At 44.2% G+C, this 26,392-nt stretch overlaps 1 protein-coding gene across 2 annotated transcripts in view; it reads right to left on the bottom strand.

The window, feature by feature from the left end:
- The window catches only part of C2CD3 (C2 domain containing 3 centriole elongation regulator), a 37,667-nt gene that overhangs the window by 8,263 nt on the left and 3,012 nt on the right, over nucleotides 1-26,392 (bottom strand). Inside the window, exons 5-29 of one of the 2 annotated variants that reach the window (XM_053970505.1) lie at nucleotides 26,217-26,349; nucleotides 25,395-25,523; nucleotides 24,071-24,215; nucleotides 23,530-23,684; nucleotides 22,622-22,828; nucleotides 22,056-22,168; nucleotides 20,401-20,519; nucleotides 19,303-19,425; nucleotides 18,115-18,564; nucleotides 17,655-17,806; nucleotides 16,121-16,364; nucleotides 15,217-15,400; nucleotides 13,682-13,862; nucleotides 12,513-12,685; nucleotides 11,062-11,182; nucleotides 9,645-9,913; nucleotides 9,193-9,282; nucleotides 7,547-8,167; nucleotides 6,463-6,777; nucleotides 5,339-5,477; nucleotides 4,627-4,691; nucleotides 3,723-3,928; nucleotides 2,891-2,991; nucleotides 1,858-2,019; nucleotides 663-871 (exon numbers count right to left, since the gene is read on the bottom strand). In XM_053970505.1, the coding sequence (XP_053826480.1) occupies nucleotides 663-871; nucleotides 1,858-2,019; nucleotides 2,891-2,991; nucleotides 3,723-3,928; nucleotides 4,627-4,691; nucleotides 5,339-5,477; nucleotides 6,463-6,777; nucleotides 7,547-8,167; nucleotides 9,193-9,282; nucleotides 9,645-9,913; nucleotides 11,062-11,182; nucleotides 12,513-12,685; nucleotides 13,682-13,862; nucleotides 15,217-15,400; nucleotides 16,121-16,364; nucleotides 17,655-17,806; nucleotides 18,115-18,564; nucleotides 19,303-19,425; nucleotides 20,401-20,519; nucleotides 22,056-22,168; nucleotides 22,622-22,828; nucleotides 23,530-23,684; nucleotides 24,071-24,215; nucleotides 25,395-25,523; nucleotides 26,217-26,349 (4,806 nt within the window). Of the gene's footprint in view, nucleotides 1-662; nucleotides 872-1,857; nucleotides 2,023-2,890; nucleotides 2,992-3,722; nucleotides 3,929-4,626; nucleotides 4,692-5,338; nucleotides 5,478-6,462; nucleotides 6,778-7,546; nucleotides 8,168-9,192; nucleotides 9,283-9,644; nucleotides 9,914-11,061; nucleotides 11,183-12,512; nucleotides 12,686-13,681; nucleotides 13,863-15,216; nucleotides 15,401-16,120; nucleotides 16,365-17,654; nucleotides 17,807-18,114; nucleotides 18,565-19,302; nucleotides 19,426-20,400; nucleotides 20,520-22,055; nucleotides 22,169-22,621; nucleotides 22,829-23,529; nucleotides 23,685-24,070; nucleotides 24,216-25,394; nucleotides 25,524-26,216; nucleotides 26,350-26,392 lie in introns of both variants that reach the window. The other variant, XM_053970506.1, reaches the window with a different exon arrangement.

Raw genomic sequence — 26,392 nt, 5'->3', positions numbered from 1 at the left:
ACTAAACACGCACAGCTTTGCAAACGCTGCTGATGTGAGCATGTTCTGCTCTGCTTCCCACTGACAAGGCCAGAAGAACAGAAATGCTAAGGAAAAAACCAGAAGCATTAAGGATGAAATAAATGGGAAATTTTACAAATTCTTTAAAAACCCACAATCACTTATTTTGCTTCCCAGTGAGCAGAGCCGATTCATTGCCTGCATCCTCTGAGAACTGAGTTCACCAGTATTAGGTAAAGTGACCAACTATTTTGAGGCAAGTCCTGCACCAAGGGAATGGTGGGAGACATTTGGAAACAGAGAAGGAAGAGTCTGGAACAGATTGTAGTGGAAGGCATGTAAAAAAGCAGTAAAAACAATTGCTAAGGATGAGAAAGGACATAAAAAGAGCAAAACCTTGGAGAATAAAAAACAGGAAAAAATAGAAGATCAAAGTGGCAGAAGAATGGCAAATTCTGGCATAAAAGGGATGTGCCCTTCATCTCTTGGAAATGCTGCTTTCCTGTAGGAAGCCATGGGCAAAAAAAGCACAGAATAACTTTCCAACTGGCAGCAACTGTAGCTCTGGGCTCCAGTTTATTCTCTACTCTGGTAAGTTATTTTAAAAGCACCAGCAGGAATTTGATTTCCTTGTCATTTTGCTACTCACAGCAACAACTTACCATTGATTAGGCTGCTGACCTGAGACACCAACTGACTAGATTTTTCCAAAAGATGGCAGCCTTTGGGATGCCCTTCTCTGCTCATCGAGCCCTGATGGTCACTCTCCCACTCCTCACGGCTTGATTTGGACGTGCTGAAGTCGGGAAAAGACCTGGTCAGCTTCTCACTGAAGTATCTTTGAACCTCATCCAGCTCGCTCAAGTTTTTTCTGCAAGCAGTGGTCAGAAATTTGGTCAGAGGGGGGAAAATAAGCCTGTGGCAGTTGGGCTTTAAGTTGAATCATTCCAGTCAACATCATGCAAATATGCAAAAAAAAAGATGAAAGGTTTTTATTGAAAAGCAGATCAGTAGGCAAGTGTTGAGGTTGCTCTAAGCAAGAGGATAACACTCCAGAACAAATCCTGACTTGGCTATGAAACTTGGGCTGGAAGCTAAAAAAGAGCTAGTTGTAAACTTACTTAATCAAAGGAGTTTGATTTGAGATGACCTTCCAATTAAAGTCATAAAGCCAAGGATATTATGTGACTTATGGCTGAGCTAGATAAAAATCCAAGGATTTCTATGTGTTTAAGATCTAGGGATTTTAAGATACATTGCTTGTGGTAGCACAGGAAGGGATGAAACACCTCAGGAAGTCTCTTTCATTCCTGTATTCCTACAGATAATAAATACTATTCTTCTAAATTTATACCTCATTTAAACCTAGAATCTAGTCAAGAGAACAGTGCTTCTAGCAAGAAAAAAACATCCTGATGGGAGAGGATACACTGCTCCGTGCACCCCAGAAGTGCTCACAGGCTTGTCCTTGTACCTGTGGAAGTCAGCTGAAGGGACTATTGGCTCCATAGCACCTGTTCTGAGACAGCAGCACCAGGATGGAGAAATCCAAGCATTCCCTCCAGAAATCCAACTGGCAGCAATCCAAGCAGAATCCAAGCATTCCCTCCCTCTGGAAACACTGCTGCTGCTGTTCCCCTTCAACAGCTCACCACCCTGCTACAGCACCTCAGTCCTGCTGTGGAGCTCCCCATCCAGTCCCGACTTTCCAGCCACGCCTCAACCCGCCGTAAATGACGCCGGCATCTCTTATCGCGCTCGTTCACTTCCATTTCCTCAGAAACGGATCCCTCACGCCCAAGCCCTTCCCTGCTAGCCTAGGCCTGGCCTGCCCTGCTGGCCGGAGCCGCGCTTTACCTGAGGGCGGCGAGCAGCGCAGCGCGCGAGGACGGCGGTGCCGGGTCCGGCCTGGCTGCGCGGCGCGCGTTCCCGTCCGCCTGCTGCAGGGACTCGTGGAACCTGCGCACGTTCTGCATGTGCTCCTGGTGCCGAGGCGTCTGCGTGCCGGGGGGGCTAACCCTGCTAAAAACAGCCCCGTCACTGTTTTGGTTTTTAATACCAAAAACCAGGCTGGGACCTCTAACTGTGTGAAGTCTGCCAACTAAGAACGGCCGATGTCTTGAAATCCACCAAAGAGCCACTGATGGATGAAACCAGTTCTTCCAAACGTGCACAGGAATGTCATTTACTGTATCAGACTTATACCAAAGTCAGGCTAATAGTGGGGCTGGTAGGGAGCTTTCCATGCCTGCTGACAGCTCCCAGGTTGTTCAGATCCCATAGTGGTAGCCCACAGTCCCTCTAAACTTCAAAGACACATATGGGAAGAGGATCACCTCTGTAGGCTAAATAAACTAAAATACTCTCACTCATTTGTAGGTACAGAAAGCAGGAATTACTGCAGGATATCTGACAGTCCTACTCCTGTAATATGCAATACTACAGCGTTTCACCAGCTGTCATTCACTGGCCACAGACAGAAATTAAGGCAAAATACAGGGGATGCATCAGGAATACTCTATTCTAATTTACACTTACTAAAAATAAAACCAAATACAGACACAACCCTCATTCTTTTCAGGGCCTGGCAAAAGTACCTGCCAACTTTAACCATGGCACCGTTTAAATCCTTATTTACCAGGGTGAAAATGAAACAAATCAGGAAGTATCAATGACAAGGAAAAGAACACCTGGGCTGTGCCAAAAGGAACCTTCCCCAGGATTGCTACCTCCTGCACCTCTCTCTCACTGGGAAAGGGAATTTTTAAGCCCAAACACAGTGGATACAATTGGACAGGGTGTACCATTTTCCCAGTAGGGTCAATTGGCTTTAGAGAGGTATTTCTGAGACCTGAAAATAACCAAAAAGGTTGTCAACCTGTGGACTTACTGCTCTCGAGCAGGAACGCTGACTTCCTTTGACAAGGAATTCAACATCTGCTTGGACAAGTTTGCAGAATTACTAGGACATGCTGGAAAGCTGACCTTCACCTAGGATGAAAAGGAAAAAGGAACACTGTACATGAGTCTTTCACAATAAGAAAATAAGAGAAATTAAGGTATTATCCTGCTGATCTAACAAAACCTCAGGCTTTCTAAATAGCTTTAAATTTTCAAATGATTTCCCAAGCACTGAGCCAAGGTACTGTTTCACAGCACTTTAATTTCAGACACTTTTGTTAACTCCCTCCATGCTATCAGAGACTAAAGTGATGGAAAGTAGGATAAAGGCTGCATTACATGTCTATAACACACCTGAGCATATCTGGGAAGTCTAGAGAATAAAGAAAAACCCAGAAAAAATGGCAAATATCGCAGAAAAACAGATTCCTGCCAAATTAGATGCTTCCTAACCAATGAAAAGTTGAACCTACTGTCTGTTTTTGAGCACCAGCTGTCACCCAAAGCAGCAAACAGAACTATGCCATGCTCCCAGACATCCAAATGCACAGAATATTCTCCTAAAAAAAAATCCCACACAACCATGAAGCAACCACAGAGTGAAGCCAATGGGGATGCTCATGACTTGGTTGAGGTGGTGTAACTAGCATTGGTATGGAAACCTGGAGCAGAATTCCTAAGGAATTAGGTGATTTTGGTGCATTTAGGCAGACTGGTCCACGACAGTGCTGTGAATTGGTGGTGAATGTGCTCAGGAACCCAGAGTGCTGATTATTAGCAATCCAGTTAGGTGTGAGAGGGGAGGAAATGGAAGGACATACAGAAGAACTTTCCGGCTGGCTTCGGGCCCTGGCCTGCCTTTCTTCCTTGAGATGAGTTACATTCTGGAGAGGGGACACGGCCACTTTGATCTGCCCTCGGCACTGCCCGCTGAAGTCTGTGATGTTGTACCACCCACACACCAGCTGGAAGCCAGAGAGCAGAGGAGAAAGGTCCACGGATGCAAATCCTATCACTCGCTCCGCCTCTGGGGAGGAAGGACACAAAGCACACATACATTGATATGAATCATTTTCAGGGATGCTAAAACACAGCCCTTGAATTATGGCTTGGAAGTTGGCCCGAGGTCCAGAACAATCCTGTCCAACAGAGGGATATCATTTGGATTACCTTGGTTACGTTCTGCTAAAAATGTCCCTGCAGAACAGTGAAAGCCCAGGGCAGTGAAATCCCAGCCCAGAGGGATGGGCAGGAGAACCACTGTGCACACACAGTACTCTGGACACACAGGAAGTTTATTTTTGAAGCAAAAAGCAGGCAGCTGAATTTCAGTATGTAAAAAGAAAGAAATAAAAGTGTTTGGCTACAACTGGCCAGCCAGACTTCAACCAACTGCAGCAACAACAAACAGCACGTGAAGGAAGCAGTTAAGAATTTCCTTCACCAGGAAAACCCAACCTCTAAAGCACCATCAAAATAAAATCTGAGAGAATAAGGATGAACCAAATCTTGTAAGATGATTAATGGGAAAAGGAGGATGCTAAGGACCAGGAAATCAATAGGTATTTATCTCTAGCATTCTTCTTGTGCAAGGCAAAAGATGGCATTACAATTCTACTCTCCTATTCACTTGACAGAATTTATTTTCCTTGCATGAAATACAAGAAACCTAAGGAAGGGGATGCAGAAAACACACTCCTCTTAATACTGCACCACAGACTTTACCTGCTTTATGCCACACTTTGAAGACCAAGGTTTGCTGTGGATCCAGGAGAAGCTCTTTGGATAACCTGTTAGGAACAAAAACCATAACATTTTATGCAAAGCAGAAAAAAACAGTAAAATGCTTCTGAGGTTTCAATGCCACTTTATCTACCCAGACAAACCAGTTTCTTTCTGTACTGATGGGGGCAGGAACAAAACAAACCCCAAAATTACTGAGCCTCAAAGCATAACACATCTCTACATAGTTTGGGCTTCTGCTTATTCAAGAAGAATTTCCCTCTCCTCACTCTTGCTGTACATTTAAAAGATAGGACAAAGAAACCGTGAAGGAACAGAAATACAGTTTATTTCATGACTCAATAACACAGTGACAGCAAAGCACTGGGGTTATGGGTCAAAGCTGTCATGTTTGAAGTTCATTGCTGGAGATAAAAAAAAATGTAAAAATGAAATGTTAAATGTAGAACAGTTTTTAAGTTGTTTGAAGGGATTCAGATGTTAGAAACACTGGAGGAGACACAAGATTGGATCACACAGGTTAATTCCTGAATACTGCCATGTATGACTTGGTCTGCTGAGGTTCCTTGAAGCAGTCAGTTAATCTTTTTAAATTTAAGTTCAGATATCCAGGTCTGAGCTAAAAATCCCCAAACCATACGTCCTTTTCCCACCTGGCCTGGCTGTCAGATCTGTGTGAATCCCCATCTCTCACCTTGCTTGCTGCTGGAAGTCCCATACTGGTGAGTCTGTATTTCCTATCACTGGAGTGGTCACTGGAGCATCTGCACCAGCAACAGCAAATGACACACAGCTGCTGGGGGCTGCTACTTCACGTTCTGTCAAGGGACTTCCTGAAATTATACAGAATTAAATACAGATTTTTTAATTAATAACAACAACAACAACGAAATCTGAAGGCAGTTCAGCAATTAAGACCACACAGCTGGCAAAGAAATCCAGCATCTAGAAAACACTCCTTTTCACTGGTGGAGCTCATAGCATGTTATATTTGCAATGGAAGAAAATATTACATAAACCTTTCACAGAGCAGAAAATGGACTCTTCAAGGCAGAAACAGAAAAACCATTTGCCCAAGATCATCTAAGAAATCAGAAGTAAAACTAAGAACAATCCAGGTCCTGAGGACCCTATTCCAGTGCTTGAGCTACTCTCCATGCTGCAAGACAGAAATATTTAAACATTTCTGCAATACTCAAAAGAAACATTTACAGCATAAAAAACTTTGCAATAACAAATAGAATTGCATCAATTTTCCAAAGACTATGAATTCCAGAATATTCTAGAATGATTATAAAAATCCATCTGCAGGGCTCAGAATCTTTTAGAATTACATACCCTTAAATCATGGCTTGCATTTGACTCTTAGCTGTGTTATCAGGGCAAGAAAAGCTGAGTACAGTGAGCCAGCTTTACAAATTTATTATGTGCTAATTTGTAGGAGTCTGTGAGATAGGGGCATCTTGTGGTTTAGTTATTAATTCAGTGCTTAACTTGGGAGTTTAGCTATTCAGACAGTGCTTAATTTCAGAATTCAGCTGTCACCTCTAACAGGTAACATCAAGTTATTTATCTTTTGGAGTTCATTCATGAAGATAGGCTGTGTAGATCAGCCTCCTGCTTTCCCTGTACTTTGTACTCCCTGTACAAAGTGATTGGGGCTGCGACACCACAAAGCCAAGTTCAAACTCCGTCTCTGCCATTCACTGTGCTGGAGCAGGAACAGATCTCAGAAGAAAACAAAGAAACAGAAAACAAAGAAGGAAAAAAGAAAGGCAAGAAAGAAAGAAAAGAAAGGGTGTGTGTGCGAGATGTTACCTTTTAAACTTAGATGCATTGCTCTTTCCACAAGGATGTTGACAGGAACTGTGTTTTCCAGAAACATCACGTCCTCTTCCTGTGGTTCACCGTTGGTGATCCCTGAACCTGCAATATCCACTTGCTGTTTGTCAGAGCCCTGCTGGCTCAGAGCAGGGCTTCCCCCTGTGCCTTCATCCTCACTGTTGCTGCACTCCTCGGCACAGGGAAGTCTGGGCAGGGCAGTGGGAGTGGGAGAGGGAGCGAGGCTGACGTGAACACGCACAGCGGCTCCCGCCAGGTCTGCAGCATTGCATCTGAACAATGGATAAACGCCTGCAGGAGAATTACAAACAACCAGGAACTGAGCCAAAGGAAAAGCAGGAGCCTGGAGAACAGCTGCTACAGTTCATTGCTGCAGAGATCTCACATAAGCCCAGCAGAACAAATTTTGATTTTCAGTGTAATTTCTATGTGAGTTACTATCCAAAATACAAGCTTGGAAACATTAAAAACCACAACCAACCCCCCAAATTTGGTAGAGCTTCATTTTCCCCAGTAACTCAGATTAAAGCACATCAACTTCCTGAAAGCCCTGGAACAATGACTCAGCATAATTTTATATACATATATGGAGAATACAAAATATACCCTGCATAAAAATTTGTTTTAACTCTTGTTCTTTCTCCCATTCCTGAGTGCATCTAAAAGAAGAGCCTATCAGTTCACAAAACTGATGAGTACCATGTAGATGACAGAAGCCATAAACTAAAACACAAGTTCCACCTCAGTGTGAGGAAGAACTTCTTTCCATGGAGGGGGCAGAGCCCTGGAGCAGCTGCCCAGGGAGGGCCTGGAGTCTCCAGCTCTGGAGACATCCCAAACCCACGTAGACACGTTCCTGTGCCAGCCAGGCAGGTGACCCTGCCTGAGCAGGGGGTGGCACTGGGTGATCTCCAGAGATGCATTCCAACCCCACCACCCTGGGATTCTGTGCAGGACAAAACAAAGCTGTGAACACTTTGTTTGAAGCGACTAGAGAAGGAACCACGTTAAACTGCCAACAAGAGGAATGAAATGTGACCCTGGTGTTTTAGGCACTCACCACTAACACTCAGTGTTCTCCTTGATCTCTCTGCTAACGCTGCCAGGTCGACGTAGGCAGATCCAATAAGACGATCTGTGTCAAGGGGTCTTTCCACCTCATGTTCCTTGCCATATGCCCACCACACCTGGATTTCTAACTTCTCCTCTCTGAAGAACCAGAGCAGCCCCTGGCTCCTTCGGAGAGTCACCTTGCTGGGTTTCCTGAAGCTCACCGTAACGTTCTCTGCGTCGTCACTCAGTTTGGGCTGCTTGAGCCACGTCCAGGTGGCCTCCTGGTTGTACAGCTTGTACCTGAGGTAGCAGTAGGTGCTTTTGGGCAGGTGTGTCTGGCCGGCCAGCAGCACGCAGCGCAGCGGCAGCCACACCCTCGGCGTGGAGATGGTGACGGCCACCGGGCCGGCACTCTGCTCCCAGTCACTGCTCCCGCCCTCGCTGTCCTCCTGGAGCTCCTCGCCGCTCCAGCCCAGGAGCCTGGCAGCCTCCAAAACACGCTCCCTGTCGCCCTGACGGGCAAAGGCAACAGAGAGTTCCAGCCCTCCCACAACGGCCTGCACGGCGTTTGCGCGGCGCGGAGGCGTCGGCTCTTCAGAGAGGGTCACGGGGTACCAGCCTGAAATCCCTGCGGGAGGAAAGATCCTGTTAGACCTGTCCCAGCTTTCCAAAAATGTCCCTGAAGAACGGTCACCTCCCTGGCCATCAATCAGGGACCAGAACACCAAGGGTTTGTTTCTTGTTTGGAATTGTATTAAATAATTTCTAAACTGAAAGAGCAGCAAGTTACTGGCCTTCTAAAAACCTCAGCAGCAGTTCTGATCCCAAAGGATTTTCATTTCATTAACAACACCCATTTTACAAAGTAACTGTATCCCTGGGATATCCAATTATAAAATTATGTATTCTCATTTCTTTCCTACTCTCTTCCCATTAAAAACAACCTCAAAATTTTGGGCTGGAGAAAATGAGAACTTCACTGAAATTAAAGCAGAAATAACCAAGGCAATAATAAAAACATAATTATTACAAGGTTTAATAATCCCAAACTAATACTAGATAGAGGAAATCATTAGTGGACAGATATGTGAATAATTTCTTCACAGAAATGTCACAGAATATTCTGAAATGGAAGGGACCCAAAAAGACCACTGAGATTTCATACATAGTTAAAAAAAAAAAAAAAGACTTAATCCTACTACTTTCTAATTATCTAAGACTTTTATTTCCAGCTTTGACATCTGAAAAGCAGTCACTGGTCCTGCACTAAACATTGCAACTCGTGGACTTGACATCCTTTTCGGACTTTCTATCTAGAAAATAAACAGCACTGAGTAAAGTCCTAAGGATTTTAGGTGCTGGTTTCAGCTGACATGAATATAAATTTCTTCATAGTAGCCCCAGAATATTCATTCAGCCACTAAACATCCTACACCCTGAAAACAGATTTTCAAACAATAACCTTTATGTGACTTTCTTAATACAGGATTTTTACTGAACACATGGGGAACATCTGAAAGAAGTTTGGTCTAAAAAAACCCAGAAACTCTCCCCAAAACCAAGACAACCCCCCCAAAACAGGAATGGAAATAATTTTAAGGCATTACAATAGCATTTACACAGAATGCCAGCAGCATAGCACTGCTGTGTTACCTGATCTTCTTGTCAGCAGGTCTCTGGTTGGAATCGTGACTGTCCCAAGAAGATAATCTCTGGATGTTCTGTCAGCCAATTTGTCAGTGGCTGGAAAAGAGATAATTTTGTAAATACACCCCACTGGTACGTAAGGTTTAGAAGTGATTGACTGGAGGACAGCTGGTAAGAGGAAATCTTCATCACTGGGAGTGTCAAAAACTCTTTGCACAAGGGGAACAATCTCCCCCAAAGACAACTTAGATAATTACATCTATTAGCAACTGCAGAGGTCCCTGCACAGGGCTCTGAGCAACGTGACCTGCTGGAAGGTGGTCTTGCTCATTGCAGGATGGTTTTTGCAAGTCCCAACCCAAACGATTCCATTATTCTATGAGTATTTTTTCCCTACACTAAAATTAAGGGGACTTCTGCACCTGCATTCAATCCTTGCAATCGCCCACTGTCCTTACCTGACTTGGTGCTCTGATGGTAGATGGAGAAAAAAATACTGGCAGAGTGCAAGAGCTCCCCCAGAGAAGAGGCTTCTCCACTGCTTTTCTGAGTGACGAGATGACAGAGGAACTGCAGGTGCTGCTCAAACTCGGGGCAGAAGGAGCAGGGCACGGCTCGTGTGCTGCGCGTCTGCGCCCGGGGCAGGAAGGACGGGAGCACGCACACGTAGGTGTTCACTCCCACCCCAGCATAGTACTGGACAGAGGGGTTCTTCTGTGCCACAGCTCTTCATTCCACGTGGGAAAACAAAAGAAAAGGAAAGAAGGAAGAGAATGCAGATAATGCATCAGGAATCTAGGAACCAACATGCTTAAAACAGAGGTGGAAAGATGGGACTAACAGCGAACGTTCCGAGTCAAAATGCATGTGTGTTCTGGCTGCATTTTCACCTTTTCTTTCCATCTGAACATACTAGGAACAGACATGAAATGGGGAGAGGAGTTCATCACTGGTGGCTGTGCTCTTATCTGTGCTTGAGAAAGTACTCAGCACCTTTATGGATACACTGTACTGCAGAATAACTTCCCACAGAACCTGCTCCAGAAAGAAGCCAAAGGCCAAGCCAAATTATTTTTACACACCAGAACTGACCAGCAAAGGGAGGTGAAATTAGCAAATGGAATAATTTACAAGTAAACCAGAGCCAGGCATTACTCAGGTCATACACCTGAAGGATGAGGGGTCTGAGGTCACTCCATTCCCTTGTTTTCTCCAAGCACCACACAACAGTGATCCTCACCTTCCAGGGTCTGCTTGAATTAAGATGGACCAGGGTCTCACAGCAACACTGAGAAAGGCTCTGGAATGACAGGAGCCATCCTTCTCTTGTGGAACTGACTCCCTCTATTCTAGCCCTTTCCTGACTCTGGAAAGTCACGTATTCTGGAACTATGTCCAGCTGATACCACACACTGGCAGCAGAAGCCTTAAGGTGGAAAGGAACATGTTTCATTTCCTAGTCAGCTCATTGAGGTTTTCACAGTGAAATTCAAGAAAACAACCTCAGCTAGTTTTTAAATAGCATCAGCAGCACCAGGATCCAATGCCAAAATAGGCACCATCTTATGTCAGCCCATTTTTGTATCAGACTTTGGTGCAAAAAAATGTGGAAATGTAGGAAAACACATCCTTCCAACCTGCATCCTTCTGCAGAACAAATGCTACCACCCTGTACTGCAGCTTCAGGGACCAGAATAACTGCTGATGGTCTTTTATGAAGCTATTTTCACTTTGGAGCAGGATCCACTTTGAATCTTGGTCTCTGCAGATGGAAAATTGGCCACTAAGAATTTGATCTAAACTCATGCCTCAGTCTGCTGCCTCCAGATAAAGCTGTTTTAAGTGAAAAGTTGTCCTTTTTGATTTAGGCTTTACCTGGCTGCTGCCTGCAAACCAGCTGCCCTGTGTATTCGTACAGAAAGTGACACAGCTTGAGCAGTTATTCCAGCTGCTGTTTTCATGGATCGCTGGTACCTCACACTCACATCGAGCAAACCTGGATTAAATGAAAGAAAGGAAGGAAAGAAATGCTCAGCCCTTAGTGCAAGTACATCCAACAGACTCAATGTTTAGCTATACTTATTAACACAAAGCTTACTCTATTAATGAGTATTTTTCTAAAAAAATAACTCCACTAATCCACTGGGATTGGAGGTGCAAGAGGCTTTGCTTCAGCCAGGGGTTACAGCTGGACCCAGGGAGAACAGCCGGACCCAGTGGGGAACAGATGGATCCAGGGGGAACAGATGGATCCAGGGGGGAGCAGCCAGACCCAGCGGGGAACAGATGGATCCAGGGGGAACAGCCGGATCCGGGGGGAACAGAGGGAAACTCCGGGATCGCATCCTGCCAGCGCCACCGCCGGCCGCAGTGGCGCCCTCCTGTGGCCACCCCTCAGCACAGCAAACCTGGGGGCCTCAGTGTCGCCCTCCTGTGGCCACCCCCCAGCACAGCAAGCTCGGCAGTGGCGCCCTCCTGTGGCCACCCCCCAGCACAGCAAACCTGGGGGCCTCAGTGTCGCCCTCCTGTGGCCACCCCCCAGCACAGCAAGCTCGGCAGTGGCGCCCTCCTGTGGCCACCCCCCAGCACAGCAAGCTCGGCAGTGGCGCCCTCCTGTGGCCACCCCCAGCACAGCAAACCTGGGGGCCTCAGTGTCGCCCTCCTGTGGCCACCCCCAGCACAGCAAGCTCGGCAGTGGCGCCCTCCTGTGGCCAGCCCCCAGCACAGCAAGCTCGGCAGTGGCGCCCTCCTGTGGCCATCCCCCAGCACAGCAAACCTGGGGACCGACTGAACTTTTTGAGAGTTTGAGTTTCCCATGTTTAATCACTGATTTTTTTTACTCATTATGATGTTAGTGAAAACTGGGAGGAAAACCACTACTGGTTGGTTTCAATTGCCAACACAAATCCATATTTTTATTTGCCCTGGAGGCAAACAGACTTTATTTTGACAGAATTTTACACAGAATCAGAACTGGTTTGGCTAGAAAAGATCCATAAAATCATGGAGTCCAACCATTCCTCCAGCACTCCAGCACTGCAAAGACCACCACTCTCCCACATCCCCAAGTGCCACATCCACACAGCTGTTAAATCCTGCCAAGGATGGGGATTCCACCAGGGCCTGGGCAGCCTGTGCCAGGACTGGACAGCCCTTTGGGGGAAGATATTTTCCCTAATATCCAACCTAAACCTCCCTGGCACAATTTGAGTCTATTTCCTTTGTCCTTTGCTAACACACCATCAAACACTGTTGTGCTGCCCAGAGGTTTCCTCAGCTGAGCCTGGCTTTTCCACATGAAGGGAAAGCCCACAAGCCTTGCTCACCTGAAGACCGCAGATGAAATTCCTCTGAGGAGTCAGCCCGGGGGACCAAGGGAAGATTAAAAGTTTGGATCCCTATTTCTTCGCGGTGCTGCAGAGTCACCATGGCACAGAGCCGTGACAAAGGCAAGGCCCCTTTGGCAACCAGCTGGTCTCTGACATTTGGGTAATAATACCTGGCAGGACACAAAAAACCACCATCAACATTTCTCTCAAACTGCACAGAAATCAGCTCTGAGTGTCTTCAAAGCCTAATTAGCCTCCCCAGCTAAGGGAGAAAAATAAATGTATTTCCACTGAAGAAAAGAATCATTAAGTGCTTAAGCAGATGATGTTACAAATATATACTTGCACTAGTCCTAACAAGTCAACAAGCTGGAACTCCACTAAAAACTGGCATCCCAAAGAAAAACAAGAGAAGGATCTGGCACCAAATATTCTCTGCTCTTACTTCTCATTAATAAATGAAAATACCTCTCTTGCAGAACAGATTTGAGGTACCAGACTGTGAGTGTAAAAAATTACTCTAAACCTTTTCTTAGTGCATTACTTGGCTTCAGCTTCATCCTAAAACAAATTTTGGTGCTGTATCTTACGAACAACCCATAGTAATTCTTGTGTGACTTTGCAAATTTTAAAAAGCCTGACTTGTTTACTGCAGAATGAACAGATTATTATCCTTTTATAAGCTATTTGTCTTCATGGCTTCTGCTCTCCATTACTAATTAGCTTCAGTAGCCAAAGAAACATTTTGAATTTACAAAACACTTTATATTATTTCTCTTATACTCAGTAATTTGTATGAGGGAAAAGAGCAAATCCAGGACAATGAAATTATACTTTCAGGGTTCTATTAAGTAAAATTTAGATGTGTCAAGCATTTGAACTACTTTTAGATTGTTATGCTGATTAAAAGATGGAAGAAAGCAAACTAATAACACACACTTTTTAAGTTATAAAAAGGAGTAATTAGGACTCTTGGTGGGGAAAAAGGCTCACAGGTTTTAAGTGCAGATACTCATCATCAAATGTTGATGAGCTTACCTGTTTTTAGAGCTATTATTAAATAATATTGTGAAATATCCATTCCAGAGCTGGAGATTTTTCAAAATCAGAGGTACCTCTACCAGTATTGCTGTGCTATCTACAAAGAATAGGACTTTATTCTGTACCTGCACCAGACTTCAAACTGGATTCCTCCTCCTGCTGCTCCTGGTGCCATAAATGCACTGACCAGGAGCCTCTGGACTGGGACATCAGCAGGAGCCAACAGGGAATGATGATGTTCATCATTAAAAACGGGATCAGGAACACACAAAGTGGTAGCTGTTCTAAATGGCTTTAATGTGATGCCTAGAAGTCAAGCAGAACTGGTTAAAAGTGGTTGCAATTGCAGCTTTTGAGCTTTTCCTGCTTGCAATCCTCCAGGAGGTAGGACCCAGGGACAGGGAGTGAAATCCTCCTAGGACAAGGCTTGTTCTTCTGAGCTTCACTTCACAAAGCTCTGACAAGCAATCCATGCAGCCCCATGACCCTGTGAGCCACAGGCTGGGAACTACTGCTAAAAAGGCAGCACAGAAATCCCACAGGACTTACTATGGAACCATTTTACTGGCTGTCATTTTTCAGTGGGAACACATGTTAGTGATGCAAAGCACTCAACACTATGTTCTTTCCTACAATTACAATTCCTTAAATATTCTTTTATAGTCTGAAAAATTGTGGGTTTAGATTGGATATTGGAAAGAAATTCTTCCCAAAAGGAAGGTGAGGCCCTGGCACAGGCTGCCCAGAGAAGCTGTGGCTGCCCCTGGATCCCTGGAAGTGCCCAAGGCGAGGCTGGACAGGGCTTGGAGTACCCTGGGACAGTGGAAGGTGTCCCTGCCCATGGCAGGGGGTGGGAATGGATGGGATTTAAGGTCCCTTCCCACCCAAACCATTCTATGTTAATCTTAGTGATCTATACCAAGGAACTTTTCTGTTGGTGTATCCATGAAAACCACAGAATTGTTATGGTTGGAAAAGGCCTCTAAGATCCTCAAGTCCAACTGTTGACCCAGCCCTGCCAAGTCCACCCAGTAAATCACGTATCCAAGTGCCACATCCAAACACTTTTTGAACATTTGAACACATTTCCAGGGATGGTGACTCTACCATTGCCCTGGGCAGCTGTGCCAGGGCTGATGAAGACTTTTCCCTAATATTCAACTTAAACCTCCCCTAGCATGACTTGGGGCCATTTCCTCTTGTCCTGTCCCTTGCTACCTGAGAGCAGAGCCTGATCCCTACCTGGCTGCACTCTCCTGTCAGGGAGTTGTGGAGAGCAAACCAAGCACCCTGAAAGGCTTGTGCATGTAAAGCCTTTGCTGAGTTTCACTGTGTACAATCTCTATTCCCTGCAGACCTATTCCTGCATCTTTGTCGGACCAGCTGGCACAGCCCTCTAGCACCTTTAACAGAAGGCACCATGTGAAGAGATTTGGAATTAAGTCTCTTTTTTCCACTGGGAACTTGCCACCAGCCTTGGACAAACAAGGCTCTGAATCCAGTGACACAGCCCAAGTCCAATTTTTCCAAGAAAACAAGCGTTGGCTGCATGATAGCTCAGAAAAACATGCCTCCTCTTACTTAGGCAGAGAGAACATGACTGGATGATATTTAATTAAAGCAATGCTCTAAATAAGGGAAAATTAAAAAGCAAACTTACCATCCTCATCCAATCCAGGTCCTTGCAGTGCACCACAGTCAGCCTCCTGAACTGGGAAATAGTACTGGATGTAGCAGTCAGCCTCTCCCCAGACTGTGGACTGTAAGGGAGTGAGTCCCTTCACACTCTCCACGTGGATCTCAAACACATGCTCCATCAGGTCTTCCCCTTCTGGCTCCAACTGCTAACAAAAAAAAAAAAAAAAGGGAAGCCACATGGAAAGGATGTCTTTAGGAAAGTGGGAACATTTCAACAAGCTGCCCAGGGAAGTGATGGAGTCGTACCTGGAGGTACTTAAAAGCCATGTGAATGTAACATTTGGGGACATGGTTTAATGGTGGCCTTGGCAGGGCTGGGTTAGGGGTTGGGTTCAATGAGCATAGAGGCCTTTTCCAATCTAAACAATTACATGTGATAAGGATCTAAGAAGCCTGAGATGGGGGACCAATAAATTACCTACTATTTTCCTCCTAAAGTTCATAGAAACATCTGAAAAGATGTTTTGAAAGTCTGAAAGAAAATTTTTTTTTTCTTGCAAAGTATATAAAATGCATAAAAGTTCCTACCTATCCAACTCCAAGGTCGTGGCAAAACCTCCACAATAAGGCTGTGAGAATTAAGATTTTCTGTAATTTTGCTGTTTTTTTGGTTTTGTTATTACTGGACTTGTGAAGATAGAAACAGTGGATATGCAAGGCAATAAAAAGGGCAATAATGTCAAGACTGGTGAGAGCAAGCTGGTAAAAAATAAAAGAGTATAAACAATATAATTCTGTGTACAGTTCAGGAAGAGATTGGGGATCATTCATCTGTTGATGAACCCACTGGTAAATCCTTTTGACATGTTCTTAACAGCGAGAATGGGGTGTATGAGAATGAAATGGGGTGTATGAAGAGTAAATACCACTGTGGGTTTTGTAGCTGGGTGGTCCAGAGAGTGGGGAGGACGTGGTGTGGCTGGAGGCGCCATTCCTTCTCCAGTTTTGAGCCTCTGCAGTGCCACTATTTGATCAGCTGAGCCCATGGCCAGGGTGACCCTCAGGCGGCCGCTCGTGCTGCCGGTGAAAACGTCCATCACGGGCACGTGGCCATCCACGGCCACCACCGGGTACTGAGCCTGCAGGAGCAGGTGGGAAATCTTGGGATCCCTACAGAACGAACCCAAAACAAACAAAAAAGTCCCAGCATGAGCCATCTAAGTAGGAGCAGGATCACACAGAACTCATTTTAGATGGGACTTTCAATGCTGATAAAAACTAATCTATCTCCGTTCCTCTGAAATTTGTCTTGCTTACATCCCATCTTCACTCAGCAGAGATCCATGAGCTGCTGGGTGCAAGAAGCTATTTTCAGCAATGACAAAGGGCAATTTCCCAAAACCTAACAGCACCTTAACTATCAGCCAGTCTAGAGATCTGTGAACGAAGGGATGAGTGGGAACAAGACTCCCATTAACACCCTGTAGCCATATTATACTTTTATGAGGTAGTTACGTGCCTTTGGGCATGGAAGAAAAGAAGGAACAGGGACAGCCTCCCAGAAAGATGTAAAAATCTCCAATCATACACTGAAGTTATCCAAGGCCAGGTTGGATGGGGCTTGGAGCAACTTGGTTGAGTGGAAGGTGCCCCTGCCCATGGCAGGGGCTGGCACTGGATGGGCTTTAAGGTCCCTCCCAAGCCAAACCACTCTGGGATTCTAAGATACACACAAATAAACTACAGTGGCTTACTAAAAAAAATTATACAAATGACACAGTAATAACTAACAAAGTAGTGGCCACTCAGCTCCAGCACCACCTGATTTCCATATGTCACTAGGTCTGACCAAAATAAAATGAATAAATCCTTTGCACTAGGAAGAATTTCTTCTGTCCAGTATTTCCAGCAATTTAAAATGTTTTAAGCAGGTATATTACTTAACTGAACAAGAAGCCAATAGATTAAACTCCAAAAGAACAAAGAACTCTGGAGAATCCTATCGGATAAGAGCACAATTAAAATATGAAGGTTTTGGACACTTTTTGATACCCAGGCTGTGCAAACCAACAGCATCCCTACAGGATCTCTCCATAATTAGGGGCAAACCCAATCAGTCACAATCTTGGGAAATCTCTGATGGAAAGCCACACTTCATTCTCCTGTGCAGTCACTTTGATTTCTTCTGGTTTTATTCCATCATAGGACCACAGGTTATGCAGGCACCAACCCTGATGCACCACAGTGACTTGATTTCTCACTCTATCTGTACTTCTGGACAAGGACAGTGTAACTTACAAGGGCTATAGGAAGCTTGGCAGGGGAAAAATGCCTTTTGCTACGAAGTGTAACTAAGAACCCTCCCACACAACCCCCACACAGCATCACTGACTTCTTTCTCTAAGCTTCAGCTAGGATACTTCCCAACCCAATAGAAAATGGGGAAAAAAACAAGTTTACTTGAATGACATGTAAAACTGATGCAGAGGGAGTTTCACTAATCCCAGCAATTTGTCACAGCCAGGGCCTCCCAGCTTGTTCCAAGCTTCAATAATCATTACATTGTTCTTCAGCCGCTCCAAGCGTTTGGAAGTCAATGAAAAAGGCATCACCTGGAAGGTTTAAAATCAGAATTAGTACACAGTGTTTGGAAGTCAATGAAAAAGGTATCACCTGAAAGGTCTAAAATCAGATTTAGTATACAGAATACACTGGAAAGTATTGGCTCAGCACACAGCATTCTGGTAAGTCTACTTTATTCCAGTCTACAGAATTAAGCTTTTTAGAGACAGAAGTTAAAAATGGAATGTGCATTCAATAGAGCCAAGCAGAGACGTTTCTATGTGTATATATAACTACAACAGGTGTTGTGGGGAATACCACACTTGCAGCAGTGTGCAATGGAGAGCATGTGACTTGCCTGAGAAAAATTAAAGGCAGGCTGCGTCGTGCCCCAGACGACAGCGGATCTCGTTGCCTCCTCAGTGCTGAGCAGTTTGCAGTTTAAATACACATTGCAAGACGTGGGCAGCCCACAGCCTTCAGCAAGGAAGTCCTTTCCGTCAGGCACCATCAGGAGCACGTGCAGCAGTAACCCATCCTCCTCAGCTGGGGCTCTGCGTGTCTCCGCGTCGCGGGCTGCGGCGGCCGGCGCAGGGCGCGGCGGCTGCGCGACGTCCCCGCCGCCCGCTCCTGGCCCCTGCCAGTCCTGGGGGCTCCGTGTGGAGCAGAGAGGGCTGGCTGCATCTACACCCGTCCTGCCGGGCTCCTGCAGTGCCAGCTGGGCACCGCTCAGGGCGTGAGCCGGGGCTGGGGGCCCGGCAGCGGCGCGGGCCAAGCCTCTGCTGCTGGCTGCAAGCTGCAGGGACACCTGCAAGGCAAGGCAGAGCTAGCCAGGTGAGCCCCTCCAGAAACAAGGGGTGCAACAGGCACTCAGCAAAACACAGCACACCTTCTGCTCCAGAACTCACCCCGAGGCATTATGCTGGTTGCAAGCTACAGCTTTTGCTGTTAAATAAACTACATGTGGCTTTAAGAAATAAAGTCCAGGCTGGAGTGCAAAACCACACAATTACAGATGAATTATTGAATGGTCTGGGTTGGAAGGGACCTTAAAGCTCACCCCATTCTTAACCTTTCACCTGCTAATACAAAGAGTTGTTTATCCTCAGAACTGTCCAATCTTTCAAACGGTTAGTGCTTCTCATTCAGAAGCTGAGCAAGCTGGTAGAAACTTTGCCTGGAGAAGATAATCCCTGAAGTGACAAGGACGGAGAAGACCAGGCCTCCATGGCAGGAGAGACCTCAGCTCATGCCACATGTGAAGAAGAATCCAAAGCTCTAAGCCCTGAATATGTGCCACTCAAAATCTGCCTGTAGAGTGGTTTCTGTATTCAAGTCCCAGCTTATTGACAACATTCCTAGACACGCAGGAGTTTCAAAATAATTCTCCAAAACCCTAATGGTTCATGTTATTTTATACTGGTCTTGCAAACCTTTGTATCTGAGACGTGGTAAATTGAAACAAAAGAGAGAAAAGAGGAGTTAAAAATAAGAGTGTGCAGCCAAAATTAGTAACAATTCAAGCCTGAGATGGTAAAACACATACCTTTAGTGGCCCAACTTGTGTGTGATCTCCCTCTTTTTCCACGGGTATATCCCAGCTGACACTGAGCAGCTCAGCCTCAATCACCCTGCGGAGCTGAAGCGCTGCTGAGCCAATGGCCACAGCCTGAGGGGAGGCAAAGAGTTAATTTTGCAAGATTTCTATCAGATTTAAAGAATTTTTGTGGAAAAAAAAGCTTTCTGGGAAGCCATGAGCAGCCATAGACTCTCCCACTCCCACCATCAGTTGTACCAACAGGAATTTGGGAAATCTTTACTTCCAATTTCAAGTCTCACTAGAACAGTAAGACAAATTTTCCTGGAACCTACTGCAAACAATTCCAGATTAATGCAAAAATTGAATAACCTAAATCCTAGTAAATGAGCACAATTTCCATACTGAAAGATGCAATTTACTCCTCCATTAAAAGAAAGGCAGATATCCTTGGTGTTGATTAAAATAACATAAGCTGAGTTGACCCCTCTCACCATCTTCATCACAGGCAGATGGTTATGGAAATAATCTTACCAGATAGAAATATACATTTTCCCCCCCAAAATGCACAATTTACAGCTGTTTTTCAGAGCTCACATTACTTCCCTTACGCTGGGCAGGGTAAAGCTATAAAGTGCAGCCACATGAACTCATTCTACACTGCTAAAGGAGCTGTGTCCTCATTGAAGGACATACTGTTTATAACTGATCCAATGTGCTCAAACAACAAGAGAGCAGTCTTGAAGATGAGGGAAGTACAATTTTTTTTTGTTTGCCATTCTCAATCTCAGAAAGTTCTTTAATGAAGTGACAGGAGTGACAAGCCTGGAACAGTGAAGGGTCCTGGCCCCAAGAATGCCAGAGCTCCAGCATTTGGACACCTCTCTCAGGGATGCACAGGGTGGGATTGGGCCAGGGGTTGGACTCAGTGATCCTGTGGGTCCCTCAGAAAATTCTGTGATTCTGTGAAGACTGAACAGAAATCAGTGTAATGCCATTTCCCCTCCTAATACCTGACTGTCTGCACTGAGTGTCTGTGGGAAATGGAAATGCAAAGAATTCCTTTGCTTTTCACTACACAAAGAAGGAATGACCTCTAGTAAATACCTTTTTCTGTGTGCTTTTCCTCATGTAGATTTTAAAAGCCAGGTCAGAGCCCCACCAGTGCTCGATCATTGTTCCCCCAAACCACACAGGGAACACAGACTGCTGCTGGAATTTCACCACTGGAAGGAAGAGAGGAGAACAAATATCCAAAATTACCTGATATAAATAAACTTTCCCCTGTAGAGTGCTCTGTCACAAACACAATCATTTAATTCTGCATCGTTTATTAACACCGAGGCCAAAGAAGACTGGTTTTCATTTTTGAAGGCCAGCAAACAGCAAGAGGCCAGCAGGACAAAATTAAGATTATGAATTTTAAAATAATAAATAAATTATGAAATACATTAATGTAAACCAACATGATAACAGTATTTAAAGATTTCAGGTGACACCAAGTCTCTGCCATTCCAGCATGCAGTAAGGCCTGCCCTTCCTCATTGGGAGAAGCCTGCCTCATTTTAACTAACAGGGTTCAAGAGGGTTCTTGAGGGAGTCAAAGCTGAGCTGCAAGAAAAATCACAGCTTCAGGAGAACAGGAGTATCTGAAAGCAGAGACAGAATGAATTCACATTCAGTCTGGAAAGGAGTACCAGAAGTACAATAACAGCGCTCACAAAGGATAAGGAAGTATTCTTGTGATGACAAAAATGCAGGTTACACACACGTAAGGAAATTTCCAAATGGATGCCCTGCTCTTCCCCACCTTGTCTGGGATGGCTGTGGAATCTTCCTCATTAGGCATATTTAGTAAATGACATAAAGGACTCTCAGGAAGGATAATGCTACAGTGGATTGACATGAAATCTTCTTCAAATTATTTTCAGTCCAATCTATTTTTCTAGGTCCCAAAGAGCTGGACTCTACACAAGGCAAAGGGCAGGAGGATGGGTGAGTTTTGGATTACAAAGGTTGTATTACAAAGGTTCAGAAGAAACAGATGTTTTTTCTGGCCAGAAATGGAGAATATTCAAGAGAACTCAAAATCTCTCAAGTGCGCCACTGCAAAGCCAATGAATGACCACATGGGAGAGGCATTTGAAAGTCACCCTTTTTGGCATTCCAATTTCTGGGAAGACTGGGCAGGGAGCATCTTGCTCATCCAGCATTCTGTGCTCAGTGGGAACAGAAACAGAAATTGTTCTCAGGGATACAAACACAAATGACTCTCAGTAAAAAGATTAATTTCTGCTGATTTGAGCACAGGACTGGAGATCCCTTGGATCCAGCAGATTATGTGAGCCATTGGAGATACTACATGACATACTTCAACATCTGGGAAATTATTTATTTGGCTATAAGTATCTCTGACATTTCTAAAAGTACTTGATCATCCTCCCACTATTGCAGAAAGAATACTGGCTTTATGTTCAAATGAAGGAATCGGCTTACTAACTTGTTCTTTCCCTAGGAAAAGAAATTTGAAAATCCCAGTAAAAATACTTCCTGGAAGAAAAAAAAAAAAAATCCTTTTGGCTTCCTTCTCCCCGAGAGGATCATTCCCCCACCTGCAGCACGGCAACTCTGGGGGCAGAGGTGCCACTAATCATACTGTGATTTTCAGGCAGCAAAGGAAATATGAGGAAAACACTACTAAATAATTTCTAAGAGATGGAGTCAACAAAACTAAACCTAAGGGGGAAAAATGATGCTCTTACCATCATCTGTGATTTTACTTGAGGCTACTCGAATTGCTTCTGTTGCTATGGAGACCAGTCCTTTTCCATCCTTGGAGACTCTCACAGGAAAGTGGTACTCCACAAAGAAGGTGCTGTGAATAAAAAAGGGGAAGGGTGACCACAATCCATCAAGAAACTGACGTGAGTCATGAAACTGAACACAGCAGGCAAGTTCCAGATTCACAGCTGACTGTAACACTTTTTTTAGGATAACTGAAACACCTATTCTATGAATTCCTTCCACAGATCACATATATGCCAGATTCTCCTCCAATAAACCCCCTTTTGTTTTCAGTGTACTGCCAGGCACAAAGTACATCTGCACCTCCCCAAAACCCTGGGAAAGGCACAGCCTGAAGTGAGCCCACATCAGGATAAATCAGTCACACCTCTAACTTTCCCAAGTTCATGGGATACAATTTCCTCAGAGGAGCAGAGGCCCCAGAAGCCTGGAGAGCTTCGGGAAGCTGCACTAGACAGGAGAGCTCAGGGAAATCTCCCCTGAAGGCACAGTAAACCAACCAGGAAGAAACAATCCCCCTTACCACTTATGAACAGACATAGGCCGTGGAGGTTTCCCCAGTAAACCTTTCCTCCTGGGGGAGATCTGGATGCTCTCAGGAGGGATTTTCAAGCTCTCTATGGTGACTCTGGCCAGGTGTATTTGCTGCAGCAATGCCAACCTGTCTGCACCCAAGGATGTGAGAAGAGCTGTTTCTCTGTGGTCTTCTGGAGGAGCAGTGGGAGAGCAGCTGGAGACACAAAACTGAGGTTCAGGACTGCAGAAACATTCTTGACATAACCAGATGAAGGGAGAATTGTAACTTGGTGGGATGTTGCTTAAAAACCGCCTAAGGTTCACTAAAATATACATTTTTTACGTATTTTTACAACAAATTTGGTGGTCTCTGTAATTCTCTGTAACAAAAATCTTACAGTATCTGTATAGTCCATTTTTCAGTTATAGTCCATAACTGAAAAAAAAAAAACAACCCAGAAAGTGCATGTTCCACACTGCTGATCTGAAAACATCTTATCCTAACTCTTCAAAAAGAAAAGCTTCATTTAATGCCATGTACAAAAGGAGGGAGATGATACAGTTATACACAAGGACAAGTCTCTGCTGCAGAGGAACAGCAACAGGATTTTTGCCATAGTTTAAAATCTCATTTGTGTAATTTGCAAGACTTGAATTGCAAATGATTTTGTGTTGGTTCCTCTGGGGATATGAATTTTACCTGATGTAGAAACAGCAGTGTTAGTCAGAAAAATAATCAGAAATAATTGTTTGGAGCTGAAACAGAAAAAAATTAGTCACAAAACCTTTACATTAACTGTATTGTAAAAGTTAAGCTTAATAACTGGATCTTTAGGGACACTTTTATTGGTTCCATACGAAAAAAAGGGAGTACAATTTAGATGAGGTCAGAACAAAAGTCACTGATGTAACTACCTGGGTTTAGTTTCTGTCACATTCGGATCAAAGGCATGAAAATCCTTCTGTGGACTCACTGGACCCGCTTTTTTGAGAGTTTCTGTCTTGGATGCTTTTTTTGAGGATTTAACATCATCATCACTGAGGAAATCACTCAAACTGGAATCAGATTTCTAAAGCAGAAATAATGCACATAAATAAGAAGTTAATTGTCATTGTACAGAGAATTCCATAATGGTCACAATACATAAATGGAAAACAACTTGTGCAATTAAACAATTAAAATGGTGTCAGAATTTCAGGGATTGAAAAAACAAAACATCTCCCTGGACAGCCTCAACCACAGCAATTTCCAAACTCGATGCTTGACTGTAGTCATAACAATATTCTTTTAATAATATTAATTTTAAGCAATGTACACATGTACTCACAAGCATCTGTATCATACTTAGTGCTTATTCAGCTTTTAAACACTGGCATCTGTAGTTTTTCTGATCGTGCAAACTTCCATTGTTCTGCACATTAGGGAAGGCACGTTTTCCTTTGGACCTGCACTTACAGGAGTTGCGTAGAAAAGCTTCTCCAGCAGACTCTGGTCATAATGGGGGTCACCGAGTTCGCTGTCATACACCTCACTGCCAAGGGAGAGAGAATCCCACAGGGATCCTGTTCGATCCCAAAACTGCCCCGGAGAGAAATCAGCGCTACGGATACAAGAGAGAGAGAGAGACGCACCTCAGCACTCCAGGTTCTGCAGTCAGACTCTAAGGCATGTGGACAATACTGCCTATTTCATCCTGGGTTTGGGCCACGCTGGCTCCAGCCAGGGGCAAGCTGTGCTCACACAGCACGGCTGTGAGCCAGCCAGAAGGGTTGCCTCGGGACAACACCTCTGCCCCAGCAGGAAAGCAGTGCGTGTCAAGTGCGGGACAGCTCGGGTCAGAACAGATCTCTGGAGACCACTCAGTCCAAACCCTGCTCACAGGGAAGGGATGCAAACAGAAAGTTGTCCAGTTGGATTCTGGGTGTCCTGAAAGATGCAGATTCCACAGCCTCTTTGGGCAACCGACTGCAGACCTTGATGATTTTCATCGTAAAATATACCCATGAATATCAACCTCTAATTTTTACCCTTCAGTACTTTATAACTTCTGGAATGCTTTAAGATACCAGTAATACCTAAGGACAGTTTACTTTAATTAAAAAAACCTCCAAGCTATACCTGAGTAGGTGCAAATGCAAGTATCTTTAAATATAAGCTGGGGTTAGTTTGGTTTAAGGGTTTCCTCTGTGCTGTGAGTTTAAAATAATTTTATTATCTGCAACACTACAGTGTTATCCACTGATAAACCACAGTGAAAAAGTAAGTGCAAGGCACAAGAAACACGAACCATAAATTCTGAACCATATCTGACACAGAAGCTGTGTGCTCAGGGTGCAGATGTGGACACAATGGAAGCACCATTTATGCTCCTGCTACACAAAATGAGAGGAAAAGGTCCATTTAATGTCTGGAGAAAGATTAAAAATAGCTATAGTTTAATTAACAGAGTGTTTCCACTTCCAAGAAACATGACACTTGTTTTATGTACTTACTTTATGTAATATTTGAGGCCACAACACATACAACTATTAGATAACTCAGTTTTATGAAAGATTGTGGTTAATCTTTCTGACAATCTTTCTGTCACTTTCACACCAAGTGACTTGGAGCTATCCAGGACATCAAGCATTAAAGCTGAGCTATAAAGCACCTCCATCACTTGCACAGGAGTCACTGGTGACATTCCCAAAAATGTGGACAACTTGAAGGGTCAGGAGACATTTTTCAAAATGATCAGATAAAGACAATTTTGCAGAAGCCTCCAGTGCATCACACTCACCTGCCCAACAGTAACTGGATTGCTCTTTCTTCAGAGTTTAGGTCAAGCTGCTGACCTGAAACTTCAGATCCAAAGTGATGGAGATCTTCAGGAGTGGGCACAAAACTGGACTTCAAGCCTTTTGGGCTCCTGGGTAACAGCAATGGAAGCAGAGACAGCAGAAAAAGGAAAAATAAAGACATTAAAGCATGCTCAAGATTAATCCATTAATCGGACTATCATTTTTTTCTGTGAAGTCCAAAATAATCCACTTTAACACAAATACAAATAATTTGGGCAGAAAGAAATGAAATTGAGTTTGCAATAGCACCACTGACTGTCAAAGACATTGCTTTCTGGTTACCACAGAACAACAGACAATATTCACATTTTTCCAAAGGAAAACCAAGAAATCTAAGTTTCTTTTCTCCGAAGAAAAAAAAAAAATGCATTTAGGTCATCAATTACTTACACTTCTCTGAAAAACTGTTCCTTGTGATGCAGTGCCATTTCACTTGCATTGTCATGCACTACTCTTATTCCCTACCAACATGTAATATTTCCTTGACAAATAACTTAGAACTAAATACAAATATACTAAGAAATGAAATTAAAATCGAACACTTCAATCAAGACTTACTACATGAAGATTAAAATGAATTCACAAAATTTGGGCATTTATTCACAGGTAGACATTAACCTCACATTTGAATGATGTGCTGCTTTCACCCTAAATAAATCCTAAAACACATCCTATGAATCTCAGTATCTACAGTCTTCTGGATAAAGCCTCAAAATTTATGGTTTGGAGCTTCAGTCTCACTTCCCCCAGTCCAAACTCACTTTGTTGGTGCTTTAAAATCATCTCTCCCTATAAAATCAGATATTTTATTCAGTTCAATCTCCATGTCTGGGCTGGACTTCATTGCAGAAACAACCATGGCATCACGGAGTTTACTGCCTTGATCCAAGAGAGCTGGGAAACAAGCAGAAGTATTACATTTCAGCACTCAAATGCA

Source organism: Vidua macroura, chromosome 2, assembly GCF_024509145.1.
Source record: "Vidua macroura isolate BioBank_ID:100142 chromosome 2, ASM2450914v1, whole genome shotgun sequence".
NCBI lineage: Eukaryota > Metazoa > Chordata > Aves > Passeriformes > Viduidae > Vidua > Vidua macroura.
The sequence above is the reverse complement of the archived record's forward strand: the minus strand, read 5'-3'. Positions and strand labels throughout refer to the sequence as shown.